Source organism: Trachurus japonicus, chromosome 21 (assembly GCF_045865225.1).
Source record: "Trachurus japonicus isolate A0001 chromosome 21, Traja_1.0".
Lineage (NCBI taxonomy): Eukaryota > Metazoa > Chordata > Actinopteri > Carangiformes > Carangidae > Trachurus > Trachurus japonicus.
Window position 1 is genome coordinate 3970918 of NC_140927.1, and position 15765 is coordinate 3986682.

General features: G+C 40.0%; 1 protein-coding gene across 1 annotated transcript; it reads right to left on the minus strand.

The window, feature by feature from the left end:
* Positions 1 to 3975: 3975 nt before the first annotated feature.
* On the minus strand, positions 3976 to 8423 carry slc10a2 (solute carrier family 10 member 2). The gene is made up of 6 exons (XM_085764708.1): positions 7990 to 8423; positions 7340 to 7458; positions 7004 to 7092; positions 6737 to 6912; positions 6473 to 6630; positions 3976 to 4197 (listed from the first exon to the last, which is right to left on the minus strand). Exons 1-6 carry the CDS (start codon positions 8382 to 8384, stop codon positions 4004 to 4006), a joined length of 1131 nt encoding a protein of 376 aa, XP_085620834.1. The 5' UTR covers positions 8385 to 8423; the 3' UTR covers positions 3976 to 4003.
* Positions 8424 to 15765: the final 7342 nt, after the last annotated feature.

Sequence of the window (15765 nt, forward strand, 5' to 3'; positions counted from 1 at the left end):
TGTAATAAGTGCTTAAATGATACTAAATCAAAACTTTTTTTTACATGGTTTTATTGTCCACAACAGCCTATTTGAGAAAAACAGTAAGTTTGATCATGTATATTCTATTTTCATAATTATATTGAACATTTTGTGTGTGTCCCTGAAATCGCTGTCCACCCTGTCATTTTGGGGTAACTGCCCCTTTAAGAAACCCTATGATGTTTTCAGTGACATTACTACCATCATTTTGTCTTTCTTCAATGGAGCCTGACACAGTGGCTAGTTGCAAAGTAAGTATTTACCCATATATTTCGTATTTGTTCTCGTATTATGTGTGTAGTTGGATGTTGTCAAGCTTAACATGTCCACTCTGTCATAGTGAAATATCAATTAATATAAATACCTTTCAAAAATTTGAAACATATTTGTTAAAAAGTACACAGCCAGCTTGCTAACTGCATCATGTTGCTAACTGAAGGTCGACCATGTGCTCATTTAATACTAAAATTAGCTTAAAATGTCCACCCTGTCATTGTCCACCCTGTCAGTACAGTACTGTAAACCTCCCATGACAGGGTGGACATGGTTCATGACAGGAAGGACATGTGCATAATTTTGGCCTTATGCTGATAATGTTACACACTACTATATATTTTATAACAGTACATGCTGTACTGTACATAGTAAGAGTGGACAATATGGACTTTTTTGGTGATATTATTACAAATTGTGTTTCAGGCAACGGTGTCAAGGGGAAAGCATTCGAAGGAGGAAACTGAAAAAACACCTCGCAAAAGAGAAAACTAAAACTGAGGAATATAAGAAGATTCAATTGTTCAACTGGTTTCCCCCTATATGGGAAAAAGACCTCTAACATTTTTTTAAACATCATTTCTTTTAGATTTATTGCATTTATGAGTGTCCACCCTGTCATGCCCAATGTCCACCCTGTCATTGTCCACCCCGTCATTTTCATGTTTTATTAAAATAAACAAATTATTTTCACAAGTTATTGAAACCTTTTGTGTGATTCTGTTATAAACAAAAGAGGGCCAAATAGAATAGTTTGAAAGTTTGACCAGATATCATTGCTGTTAGATTTTATTTAGAAAAGAAAGTGCAATTCTCGCAGATTTTATAGAGAAACAAAGAGTTTGACATAATTTCATTAATATCCAAATACTTTTCCCATTAACTAAAATATAGTGTTGAGAAAGGGACTAAAAAGCTTTCTAAAAATGTATATTTTATAATCACTATGTAATTACAATGTATTTATTCTACTTTGAATGTGTCCATGACAGGGTGGACATATTTCGCTGTTTGCATATACTTTGTTTGCTTTCAGTTTATTTCTAAAAAGTGTGGGAGCTTGACCATCATGCATTTCTAATAGCATAACATCTACTTAATACAATTAATATGAAGTTACATGGAAAATCTCAGCTTTTTTTTTTGGAAATGGGGAAGTCTCAAAGGCACCTTAGCTAATATTTCTGATTGAGTTATCAACTTTGGTCCATAAGTCATTTATAGCCTACTTAATATTATGTCTGTATACCATTTCAGACCATGCTCTTCTTGTCCTGTCCACTAGTCGTCCTCAGCTTCACCTGAGCTCACACAGTTATGTAGATCTGCTGTGTTTCTGGTTTCCCTGTTCCCTGTGGCTGGCTTTCCCTCTCTACCTCCTTTACTTCTTTTCCCCCTCTCTTCCTGTTCCTTGTCACTTTGTCCTCTTTTGTCGAAAACACAGCATATTGAAGTCCTATCTCATTTTCTTAAAAAAAATAAAAATAAATAAAGACAATGAAAAACTATAGGCTACATCTGTCTTCACAATTAGAATTAAGGTTTTATAAATATGACAATGCATCTGAAGTCTGTTTTATTATGTTTATTATTTATGTTTTGTGCTAATGCATCATATTATTGACATAACTGTAAATGTGTCAGAGTTACAAATGTAACATTACGAGACAGAGTTGTTTTCGAGGCAAATGCATAGCCGGAACTACATTCCAGGCATGGCAGCTTGGTGGAGTGATTTCAGAGCGCTTGTAGTTCAGAGTAGGCCTATTTGTTTCATATGTTTTAATGTTACATAATTATACATGATTATTTCATAGCGTGGCGAATATGCAGGTCGCAACTTCTCGGCAAGAGCGTTTTGAAGTTGCTGGATTGTGTATTTGATGAGTTTGATCAGGGACAGGAGACCTGTACCAACATGCACCGATAATAAAAGGTAACGAACCTATGCCTATGACTATAGGGAGCATGGCAATAGGCAGATTTGTCAGAATGTTGAACTATCCCTTTAAGTCTCTGGGCTGCAAAGCTACATTTTACTGAAACTGATACAGTATCTAACAGAGCAATAGAATTAAGGAGTTAGAGGAATGTATAGTAATTGTGCAGTTATATTATACTGTTATATGTTGGACCAGGTGTTTCTAATTCTGATTAAATAGACAGCAGGTGGAGCTGTACAGTCTTGAAGAATCTAATAAAACGCCTGTGTACATTTATTTAGAGAAGTGGAAAACAGATCTTATGAGTAGTAATAATGACAGCAGACTTGTAAACTTGTGAATTCCCACTATCTGCAGCAGTAAGTGAAGGCAGCTTCAGGGAAGGAGGGGGAAGCGTGTGAAAGGAAGGGGCTGGGTGGGGCACACTGGAGAGAATCTCTGCTCAGCACTCTGAAGTGTGGAGTTATTACAGGGACGTGCAGAGCGGTGCAGACACAGCTGAACATGTTATCACATGACAGCACTAGTACTCTGTACAGGCCTGTCACTCTGTCACGGTGGACGTGCTTTTACTGTCACAATTGCACATTGTACAACTGCAAAAGTGATTATTTTACAGTTTGAAAACAATATGTTGACCTTGGACTTGGACTACCTGACCTGTAAATGTTAACATTTTACTACATTATAGGGGACTGTGTGATTTTTCATGAGGGCACCAGGGTCATCACCATTCCACTTTTACGGTATTTTATCTTTATTTTCTTTTGCTTTTACATGCAAGAAAAGCAGTAAAAATAAAAGCATAACTTACATGAATTCACATTCATATAAAACATAATAGACAGGAAAAATGTTAAAGTGTAAATTAAATACATACAGACATATTGCAAAATGTACACACAGCCATTAAGAGACACATACATTGGGAAATAGGCTGAAAGTATAGGAAGCGCTCACAATGAAATATACCTTTATAGCACACACACTGAAGTGCAACACAATTGGTAATGTTCAAAGTTTTAATATGTGCTACTACTACAGTTATTCCAAATGGTAAGAACCAGAAACAGCTGATAGATTCTAACAACCTTACATCTCTTTGTTAGTATGAGGTATACAATGAATAAGGACCAGACAACACACACATTTTTAACAAGTCTAAAATGCCAACATATATCTGCTACATAAGAAATAGAGATAAAGAAAAAAAAGTACAGAACTTTTAAACATAAAAAAATGTTCCACAGTAAAGTGGGTTTAACAACTCAATGCTCATGAATTGTCAGGAAAGTACACAACTGTCCTCATATAATACAAATCTCTACCTTCTACACTTGAAGGCTCAAACCTTTGACTGGAACTATGTATATATAGAACAGTATTCCTGACAGGATGTACAATGTAAGTTTCCTTAAATAATTATATATATATATATATATATATATATATATATAAATGAATAAATTAATGAATAAATTAAGAGGGGTCTTGTATCTTATCTGGTATAATTCAACATGAAGCAATGTGATAGTCATTGCCCCTCCTTTAAGTTAACTGTTGGTTGCACTATTGAAGACGAGGAACACATATTTGTGTGAAACTACGGTACTTGGAGTTTGAGAGGAAGAGGAGTTGCAGTGCACTCCTCCAGCCTGCAGGGGACAGTGTGTCTTCACCGTTCATCTACAGCTCTCTGTCCTCAGTAATGCTGTGGCCTTGATGGCCACACTCAGAGTCTAAAGTCTTTGGCAGGGTTGAACTGATCACAGCTGGGTGTTCTTGTCAATGTTCCTCCCCTTCTCTCCACTGTTGGCGTTCTCATCCAGCTCGAAGGCTCCGTTCTCCACGCCGTAGCGCTTCTCTTTACCTAGTTCAGCCTCGTCGGCCTCCAGAGCCGGAGCCTCGCTGTCCTCATCAGATGAGACACGGGCACATCTCTTTACATATAACCGATAGGCTGTGGATGGAGAAAAAAACACATGGCGTCAGACACAATGATCAATCTCTGAACAAGTTTCATTTTGTTTGGCATATTCTTGTTCATCCAGTTTTGATTTGGTCTTGCTTGTACTTGTTGCATTGCCCACTATGTTTCCCTCAACATGGGTATTTGCTTAGGTGTTTGGGGTATTTACTGGGAACCTTAGTTTTCTCTTCTTTATTATTTATCTATTTACTTACTGTGCTTTATACTGTACTTTGTTGTATATTTATGTGTTTTTGTTTACAGTTCCTCCTTGGCTTACTACTTACTGGGATTATTACTGCCAACACTTATATATCTTAAAGAATTTTATAGACTTGATATGGATTATCATGGACAGGGCCGGTCCAAGGATTTTGGTGGCCCAAAAAAATATTTTGTTTGTGGCCCCCAAAACACCCCAAGTGCAAACAACAAATCTCACACACTGCTTACAACACACACAGTCATGTTTATGTGTTAAATGGACCGAATTGAAACCTGGTCAGACTCAGCACCTTTCTGATCATGTGCCCCCCATTCATTCATTCATTCATTCATTCATCTTCTGCTCAGCACTACATATAAATAAACGGGTTTTCTTGTTGAGTGGTGCAGCAAAAGGCTTTTCTCCAGGTGAAAGAGGCAGATTTGTATAGATGGTAACTACCTGTACCCCCCTCTGTCCTGTGACAACTGTTATTGCAAATCAATACTGAAGCCATGTTTGTCCATAAATGAGTTGTAACATGACGTTGTTATCCCCAGCACTGATCGAAGAATAAAGAATAAAACACAGGGTGAACGTCTGGTCTCTTCAATGTAGTTACATAGTCAGTGCTAGCAGCTAATGGGTAACAATAGCATCACACAAGGTAAAAACTACATTGTCTTATCACAGCTTGGTCACTGTCCTTGAGCTCACTGCAGCCAAGGAGCCAAGATGCCTCTGTGCTGCTGATGTCATTTCCCCTGGCAGTTAAACAATTAGGGGAATCACAACCGCTCTCTATCTCTCTAACTGGCTTGACACTGGTGCATTGCAGGTTTGTGTGTCAAAGGTTGATCACAATCAGAAGGAAACCTCATGTCTGCACCCTGTGCAATGATGCACACCTGTTCTAGCAGCGGCGACACATACGGATGCAGACCTTTGTATCATAATGCACAAAGAACCGCAAAACCGGAACATAACTGCGCTCTGCCGGTTGTAAAAGTTGCATGATGAACTAACTTTATTGTTTTAGTTGGATAATTTAACACAGACTACGTTGTGATTATCCAAAGAAATGCACACTGGGTTGACTGGTGACCACTGTTCCCTCTAAGGTGTTTTACTGTGCAATTGCACACTGCTCCCCACCTCTTTGCCCAGAAGACAAAAAAAGTTGCACACTCAAATATCCATGACCATTTCTCCCTAATGTGCGCTTAGAATTGTGAAATTTATGACCTTAACCGTGGTCTGTAGTGCAACTATGATTTAAGTTTTTGCTTGAGAATTATTATTACTGTTAATATCAAGAATGCTTCTGTGCCAAGAGCTGATGACACCAACTTGATGTTAGGTATTTTTTTCATATTGTTCATATGGCAATAAATGCAAAATCTATTTTGCCAAAACAATATTGTATTTTGTTATCATTAACTGTAACTGACCTAGATATGGAGTAGCCTAGGTAATGCTGTCAAAATAATCTGTTATTAATCATAATAGTAATAGCCAATTGTATTGATATTTGGAGTTGGACAGGTGAGGCCATAGCACCAGCATGTGGACGTACTGTGTACGCTTGAGTTTTCGCTCACAGTCGCTCAAGCAGGTCATCAGGGGAGTTGAATTTCTGCTCAGGAGTTTCGAAAATTAGAGGGAACATTGCTGGTGACTCTAAAATTGCCTTTTTAACCTTCTACAGTATGGTGTTAGGGTCGGTTTTGACCCGTGTTTTAAATCAGCTGTAAAACACTAAAAACAATTATTTATCATTCCATTTGTTTCCCATCGTTGTTAGGCTTCCTTATCCATGAAAATGTTGGTTTTGCTCTTATGATTTAACTCTTTTATTATTATTCTTATCATTATAACACCACAAATGTCATAATTTCAACCAGAGCCTTTTAGAATTCTGTGATTTTTTTGGTTTGTTTGTTTGTTTAAATAAAGGTTCCTGACAAAGCCAAAATGCCTTGATGCAATAAACAAATGTATGTGGTAATTTCATGCATTAAAAACCTGAAAACGGGTCACAAGGGGAAGGTTAACTCTTACCTCCCACTGACATGACTGCCACCACCAGCTGGAAGATACTGTAGATGAGGGGGAATGCAAACATGACTTCCAGCTCGGCCGGGCTGAAGGACAGCTGCACAATGGTGCTGCACAACTGGGAGTTCTGGAAACCCGTCTCTAGTGCAATGGTTCGGCATCTGAAACGGTTAGTTCAAGTCAGTTTAATGTGTTTCCATGTACTGTATGTTTAAGGACGATGTAAAATTAAAATGTCAGTATCAAAAAGTGAAAAGTTCATCCTACCTGGACCAGGACTGACCCGTAAAGCGGGCCAGGAGGAAACCAAGGCCGAAACCAATGAAGGGGTAGATGGTGCCGATGATCCACAGAGAGGGGGCAATGGTCCAGGAGGATTGGTAGAGGATTCCTCCAACCACAGCTATGATGATAATGAGAGCAAACCCTGCAATGGAGCCCACCTGTGCATAATGGACACATCATTAAAACTTAGGGAAAAAAAGCAGAACTATCACAGTTTTAACAGTATCAGAAGCTGCAGAGGATTCTCACCTTGAGGATCTTTTTGGCAAACTTTGGCCACCTGCGTTTAACGTACATCCCCACGGTGATCGGGATGAGAAGGGCCACCAGGGTGATACCTGTGGATACATAACGTCTTATGTCATCACAGTTCATTTTTATGGTCAGAAGATTAGGATATACTTTCAGTATCACTGTGGTGTTAAAAAAAACCATGAGGCGATTATACAACACTATAAAACAATACGCCGTAAAATAAACTGTTGATAAGATGGACAATTCTGAAACAGCCTTACCACTATTCATATAACACTATAGCACCAGTCACATTATATGGATTTTAGGAGGTCTATGTTGTCTGCTTACCAATGCTGTCATATGGGATCTGGATGGTGTCGGCGGACGTCCAGACGGACGTGTAAATGAGCAGACAGAGCGGCATCATCCCCAAGGCCAGGATAGAGGAGCAAGCTGTCATACTGATACTGAGGAGGGAGGAACATGAGTGTGGTCAGGTCAAATGATCATTGAAATATGCATCCAAGTCTGGCCCAGTGATTATGGATAAATATACAGTCCAGTCCCCTATGAAGACAAAAGGAGGAACCCATGAGGGTCCAAAAAGGGTCCATTAGCACATGGGCATACTCATATTGGTATGTACGTATGTGGAGCTATTCAATAAATATTGTATTATTATAATGTTACTCTATTTAAAAAAATAAAATAAATAAAAAATACTTTATTGAACATAATGAGAACTTGCATTATACATTGAGAAAAAATATCACCCAACTCTCTAGAAATGTGGTTATGTGGGTGGCTATACATTATGGTAGTTTCTGTGATGCCAGACATTAAGGCAGTTAATAACACAATTCCTCCAGAGTGTCAGATGGTTCGGTTTTGGACCGGACAGGAACAGATTGACTGCGTTCAATCATCCAGCATCCAACAACACATCATTATCATACATCACATTATCCAGTGAGACTGCAAACCAAATGGTTTCTCACCTAAGGTCCATGTCTCCGTCCAGCCAGTAGCAGATGATGTTGGAGCCGGAGCCCCCGGGACAGCAGCCCATAATGATGATGACGACGGCCTGCACAGGCAGCACGCCGAAGGCCAGCGACAAGGCGAAGGCTGTGAAGGGCATGATGCCGAACTGGCACAGGAAGCCGATGACGATGCCCCAGGGTCTCTTGATGTGGCCCCACAGCTTTTCCGAGTCCACGGTGCAGCCCATGGAGAACATGACCATAGCCAGCATTATGGTGAGCACCGTGCTCAACACCAAGCTGAGGATGGCGTTGAAGTCGCTCTCAGGGACCAGGCAGTTGGAGCCGGAGCAGACGGCGGCGAAGGAGCCACAGGCAGGAGGGACCATGGTTGCATTCAGAGTGGACATTGTGGACGACTTGATGGAAGAAGAATAAACTCGAGAGAAGACTGGAGGTGATTCCAGGAGACTTCTCCAGTCCGTCCTCCTCCGGTATTCAAGACGACAATCACCACAATGAGAACATGTCCTCTTTTATACCTCCGCCAAATCAAATTGGGTGGGGAAAAAAAAGATCAAAAATTAACCAATACTCAATGTTTTATGGGGTCAGTGTTCAGAAGCACATGCATATAAAAAGAGAATCATTCTGAAATGTGAATGTGATTGCACCATTGCACCATCTTTTATTGCTCTTTAGCCTCTTAAAACTTTATTGGACAGCTACGCTATCCAGCATCATCATCATCCTACGATGTGGGTAAGGGGGGAAGATGCATGCGTTTCTCAGACAGGGCACACCCTGCATGCACAAGGTAGTCATGCCTGTAAAGGTTAAATATATAAGACCAAATAAATGATTGTTAAAGTAAAACGTGATTTTAACATGGCTGTAGAAAAGTACATGAGAACTCCCACGGCACTGTATAGCCATCAGACAGGTCAATCAGGGCAAAGCTTTAAATATGTATAATTGTATTAGTGTCACAGGTCACAGCTTACTGACATGGAAGACACTGAGAAAACACATGCAACAGCTGTGAAATTGTAACTTTACACATTATTTTTTGTGTTAATGTCTTAGAAAGGACCAGTGAATGAGTCCATAATGCAGTCCTTCAACTGAGTTACACTGGGACTTGTACTTCTTGGTTCATGAAGGTTTTCAAAATTCCACCTTCACCTTGACTAAATGTTGGAGTCTAAAACTACAAACCTAAATAAATCAATCAAATTGAGCACTTTGCATTAACTCACAGCACATGCCAATAAAACAAAACAATCCTAAATGACTCATCGTACAGAAATGTAATATGTGTCATGTATGCAATGTTGCCATAATGCAGTAAGGTCTCTCAAATATAGTCTCTCAACATATTGACTGCCTTTGAGATGGATAGAATATTTGTTAGGATACATACAGCCTTTGGCGTATAGCGTAGACACCTAAGACAATAAAGGAAAATTTCCCAAACGGTTTACATTTCTATATGTACATATATTACATTTGTGTCTTATTCTTAAATTTTCACCTAGAATGAATTTCTACGGTCCAAAAAAAGCTAAAGTTGTCAGATTCTTACCTGCTCAGGGTTCTACTGAGGAGTTTACAACTAGTCTACGTCTGTATGTGTGTCTCCATCTGGGGGGAATAATGCTAAACTTTAAAGTTAAAGGACAACGAACACTGACTTAATTATGTGTCATAGTCTATTCAAAACAAAAGCTACGCAGCACTATATATATGAAATAGTACAGTGAGCAGTCTATTATTAAGAATACGGTAAAGGTAAGGCGCTACACATCCATACACATTCTGAGCCTTAAACACGTGCAATAAAATGCTGGTGAGACAATAAAAACAGTAATATAATCTGTGCAATTTAATGCAATCCTACATTACACCCTGCAAGAAGCAGGATTTTAATGACTCATAAAATGTTTTGCTGGGAAGGTGCAACATAAGATTTGGTTCAAATTTGAATCTTGTGATCAGTAGAACTGTTCATGAGTTTTAACTGGTGTCAACAGGAACCCTTCAGCTAGAAAAACAACAACAACATTCAGCTATGTTGCATGAGCTACAATAAGAAACAAGATCAGGCTTTGCAACTGCACCAGAGGACTGATCACTAACTTGTTTGTGTTTTCCTCACAAATCCTCACAAATCAAAACATCTATAGTGTAAAAATGTAAAATGGGAGAAAGAAAGGAGAAACGGTCAAGTTAGCAGAATGCAGATAATCACACTGATCAAATATACAATATGAAGGAAAGAACAGAGCTGAAAGAAATTGCGTTTTTAGTATCTAAAAACACTGTCAATACAACAAGTGTCTATAATGTGCCTAGTATGTTTTTCTAACAAATTGAAATTAACTCTGTCAAATAAATTATAAAAATATTTATCGACATTGATCTGATTCAAAAATGCTTGAAAACCATCTTGAAGATGTCTCAACTAAAATCTAGAGACACAACCTTGGAGATCTCCAACAGGTTTGCTTTTGGAACACATTCACGTGCTCTATATTTAATTCAAAGGTGCTTTATTAAAGGGACACTTCACCCAAAATCGATAATTCACCAATTTTCTACTCACCGTCATTCCAAGGAAGGGTTGGGAGAACATTCAGAGTTATCAAAACGCTTTTGGAGTTCCGCGGGGGGTCCGGCCGGACATTTGGGTCAGTACAGACGAGCAGTATGGAGGTATTTGGATGTTTCATAGTGTGTGTTTTGGATGATTCAAAAGTGAACTCTATCCACTGCCATTATGAAATCCGTTGCCAGTTGGACCCCCCTGGAACTCCTAAAGCATTCTGACGACTCTGAAAGTTCTCCAAACCCTTCCTTGGCATGACGGTGCGTAGAAAATTGGTGAATTATCGATTTTGGGTGAAGCATCTCTTTAATGCAACTGTGGAGGGAAAAAAAGATATTGCCAAAACATCAAAATACAACTTAGAAAAGAATATCAATAACAAAATGCAACAAATAAGACAAGATTGGTATAAGGTACACATTAATAACACAACACAGTGTATTAAGTTCATTCAAATATGGAACTTTTGTGTTGCTTTGTTGGATTGTCAGTTTGTGGTCAGAGACTGTAAAAACCAGAGTTAATCTATAACACATGTCATTCATACACCAATCCAAACATCCAGTTCATGAAACTGCAGAATGCATAGACATGTATAGAACTCCATCTGTGGAGCAGCTACCTTTGTCTCAAATCTTTGATAGACAGACTGCACTTTAAGTGAGCTACAGCAGACAGATGTGACCCTAACCCCCTTTACATTTGAAGTGCAGCAAAGTGCACAAAGATCTGAGTTTATTAGTCAACTAACATTCTTAAAGGAGAGTCCTGAATTGTTTTCTTTATTGCCAATATCATTGCCACAGATAATACAGTTTTTTTTCCAGCATTCACAGCTCACACACTGCAGATGCAGCAAACTCTTAGTGATCATATTTGCTAGAATTATAATGACAATATTGTCACATTGCCAAATCAAACTTGTATCCGACGCCATGCGGTGTCATCTCTGTAGACTCATAATCTAGTTCTTTCTGTATAGCAGGACTGTGGTATGAGGAAGGGGGCCATGAAACACTTCTGGTGGATCTTTAGAGGAAGTCTTATCAGTCTTTATCTGTCCCTTCGGCTTTGATCTTAACCATCCCATCAGAATTGTCCTTCATTCGAGCTGCAGTAAATTTTAAGGATCTTTTTGCAACATCGTGTGAATAAGTGTGTGAAGGTTTGTGTCATGTCACGGCCATTATCTTAGGAGATCTGATTTCAGATAACCATCTAATCTGATTTTACACTTTGTTCCCGCTCCACTGTACAATAAGGAAACGATGATAAGACAAATTGACACTGGCTGGTTTTATTTTTCTTTTATGTAACTTGACAGAAAAAAAAGTGTAAAAGGATGCAATGTGATTTTCAGAGTGTGACCTTGACCCCTTCCTGCATAGCCTCCATAAAAAAAGTTTATGAGTGCTTGTCTGCTTATTTCAACCTTCAACCATCGTCCTATGCAGAGGAGATGTTTCCCATCACATTCCCCTCAGTGTTTCTCAACAGGTGTATGTACAGCTACCATACAGCTTCTCAACATCTGGTTACCACCACATGTAACTCTCCCAAGGTCAAGAACTGATAATATATATATTTTTTTGCATTTCTCTCTGTTACCACCCCCCTTATTTTTTTCTAAACCAACCACAAAGACATATTTATATGTATGTCGGTAGGAAACCACGGAATCTCAGCGGAGACACCGGAGCTGTCGGCTCAGGTCGAGGTGGCGTCTGTGAAAAGTCACTGCGGTAACGCAGTGAGGAGGAATGGAGCGTTACACTGATGCTGCATTCACGTGCGGTCGGGCAGACGGCCGTCGGTAACAAACCAGATGTCATTTTAGTCACAGAAGTCCAGAGAAAGCCAGTAAAACGTGGGTCAGGTAAACAATACCACATTGCCATGACAACATATTGTGTATGTATTGTACATGTATTGTACATGTATTGTTTTGCCTCGTGCTGACGGACCACTTGTTTAGAGGCTTGTTTATGCTGTTACGTGCAGCGGCTTTCGTCCGTCTGCTGTCTGCCCAATTTCACGTGAATGCAGCATACCGCAGCGCTAGATGGGAGTAATTCCTACACAATCTACCTTTAATCTATTTAACCTTTGCTTTTTGTGTTACGAACATAAATCTTCTGAAATAGTGCAACATTTTACAAGAATAATATGCTATACTAATATTTACACAGTAGCCAATTTATGACACTTCCATACTTCATAAATCAGTCTGTAGCGGAAGCAGCAGTGAATCAGTGGGGAGTTTTGTCTTCCTGGTGGGTGCGTGCCTGAAGAAGGTCACAATGACCGAAAGCTTGCAATAAATTGATATATGCACAGTGTTTTGAGTGTGTGGTTGCTATTTTGTTGTTTTCTAAGTTTCAAAGTTCAGCTCCAGCACCTCTTCTAAGTATTTTGCCTACAGATGAGCACTGGCCTTTTTCACTGTCTTCCTGGTGGAGGAAAGCTTGATTCTGATTGGAGGGATAATATAAGGTGTGTAGCATCACCTGTTGCAACCATCCCCAGTCTCCGTCACAGCTGATATTTACAACAGGTGATAATTCTTATGAGTTATAGTGATAGTAATGTGGAGAAATGTGCACAGGAAGAAACTTTGCAGGCATGGTTAAGGTGAGAAGTTAGTCTGGAACGCCTGTACACCTGCAGTGACCTGATTCCGTGAGGGGCTTTATTCAATGTTTTAGAAAAAGGGTATAGTCTGCACACTGTTGTAGCTCCTCAAATTGAATTGTTTATTGTAGGCTATAATACTGTATAAACCTTTGGATCACATAGATCTTCATCAGGGTAAAGGCACCTTGCTCATATAAGTAATTGGTCCCACCCCCCAATCAAGCCAAGGATGAAGCTCAGGTGAGGCAACCCAAAAGACATACAAATCAATAAGAATCGATACAATCTGAGGCTGTTGTTGGGAAATAAAAAGGAAGGGCACTGAGCAGATAGAAAAACAATAAACATATGAATACAGATAAATAGATAAATAGAAGTGTTCAACAAATTTTCCCAAGATGAGTTTTTAAAGAATACCGGTATTTAGAATTTTTGAAAAAAGTCACAATCACGATAGATGGCCAATATGCACATGGATTAAATACACTGGGTCCATCAGGTACAAAAAATAATCAGATTAAACTGTTTGTTAGTCCATGCACCTTTGGATGTGTGTGCTCTGTCCTACTACTTTATTCAATGTTAAAGGTACATTGTGTAGGAATTACTCACATCTAGCGTCGCGGTTGTATATCGCAAGCAACTCGATCATATTTTTTCATGCTGCATTCACCTGAAATTGGGCAGACGGCAGACGGACGACAGCCGCTGCACGTAACGGCATAAACAAGCCTCTATGTAAACAAGTGGTCCGTCAGCACGAGGCAAAACAATACACGTGACAATATGTTGTCATGGCGATGTGGTATTGTTTACCTGACCCACGTTTTACCAGCTTTCTCCTGACTTCTGTCACTAAAATGACACCTGGGGCCTCATTTATCATTGTGGATACACGCTTTTTTACACGCTCTTTCCCCCGTTTTGTGCGTACGCACTTTTCTCCGCCTAATTTGGGATCTACAGTATCAAACCAAAACCTGTCGGGAGAAAGTGCAGAAATTTACGACCAGTCTGACCATGGCGTACCGGCATTTACACGCTTTTTGAAGAACAGGAGGAATTGGCGACGCCGCTGCTGAGTCAGAGAATTGCAGTGTGCGAGGGAGAGAGGAGCGCGGAGTAGACACATGTTTGAAGTAGTGGTGGTGATGATGTGGCCCTGCTATCGTTAGCAGCAGCGCTACCTTTCTTGCTTCCGGCTTTGCCTCAAGTCCCATAGCCGCAACAAACAGGTGAAACTGCTGTTTGAAGGTGTGCCAGTTCTCGTCGACATTCCCCGTTAGTTTCAAACTTTCCGGTGTTTTTAAATCCATGTCGTTCATTCGAGTTTACTCCTGGTACCATGTCATGTTCGTGTTCCAAGGATGAGGCCGTGTTGATAGCAAGTAACTTAGTTTAATGTCTCACGTTCTCAATAACATACATGTGGCTCCATGCAGTCTTGCTCTACTCTGTTATATGGCACGGTAAGCTGACTACAAACCAGTACTGCCGCCTAGCGGTCAAACATGTAATAACATCCAATCATAACACTTTCAAGATGATTTTTCTGACTGATATTGCCATGTTACCGTGTATCTCGCTTTCAGCGAAATTCCGCTTCTTCCTCCGCTCTCCGTCCGTCTGTTGTCTTCACCGTCTTCCACTGACGTCATTCCACACGTTTCCAGAGTGCAAATATGCACGTGCTGATTTGCATTGACCATATATGGTTGTGTGGGGCCGTTTAGGGGGCTGGATATGAGGCGTGTTCACATCCGCACTTTTCTTGCGGGTCCGGTGTGATTTATCAAGGGAAATACCGTGCAGCCGTGTGTACGCGGAGTTTGATAGATCTGAAAAGAGCGTATATTTTTTGGTCGTACGCACATTTTGCCTTTCCGTCGTACGTGAAAATTTAAGAGGACTTTTACACCCAGTTTGATAAATGAGGCCCCTGGTTTGTTACCGACGGCCATCTGCCCGACTGCAGGTGAATGCAGCATCAGTGTAACGCTCCATTCCTCCTCACTGCGTTACCTTGGTGACTTTTCACAGACGCCACCTCGACCTGAGACGACAGCTCTGGTCGATTTTTGTGAATAGATAACAGGAGAATTTATACAATGTCCCTTTAACATCAAAATGAGGATATCTCTGGCTGTGGGCCCTGTAGCTCACTGGGTTGAGCAGGTTCCCCTATAAAACTTTATATATTTTAGGTGAATGAAAGGTTCTCCTGTGTCTGCCAGTGTTGGAGAAAGCCGGGTCAGTTTGTTGTGGGAAGGAGGAGACTGTGCTGGAACACCAATGCTCCTAAACCAATCACACTGGACAAGTCCTATAACCAGAGGAAACAATGGTGAAGAAATCCTTCTATTTCTCCATGCTTCATTTAGCACTGCATGTTTTTATTGTTCTGACTGAGGGACTGTAAGCAGCAGAAGTTGCTCAGTGTGCATTAACTGACACGTTTCTGCTGTTAGAGGTGGTGGCTGTGTCTGCCACTTGTAAAAATATGAAATTGTGACCCACACCCTTCTCAGGCAGCATCACTGATAAGAGAG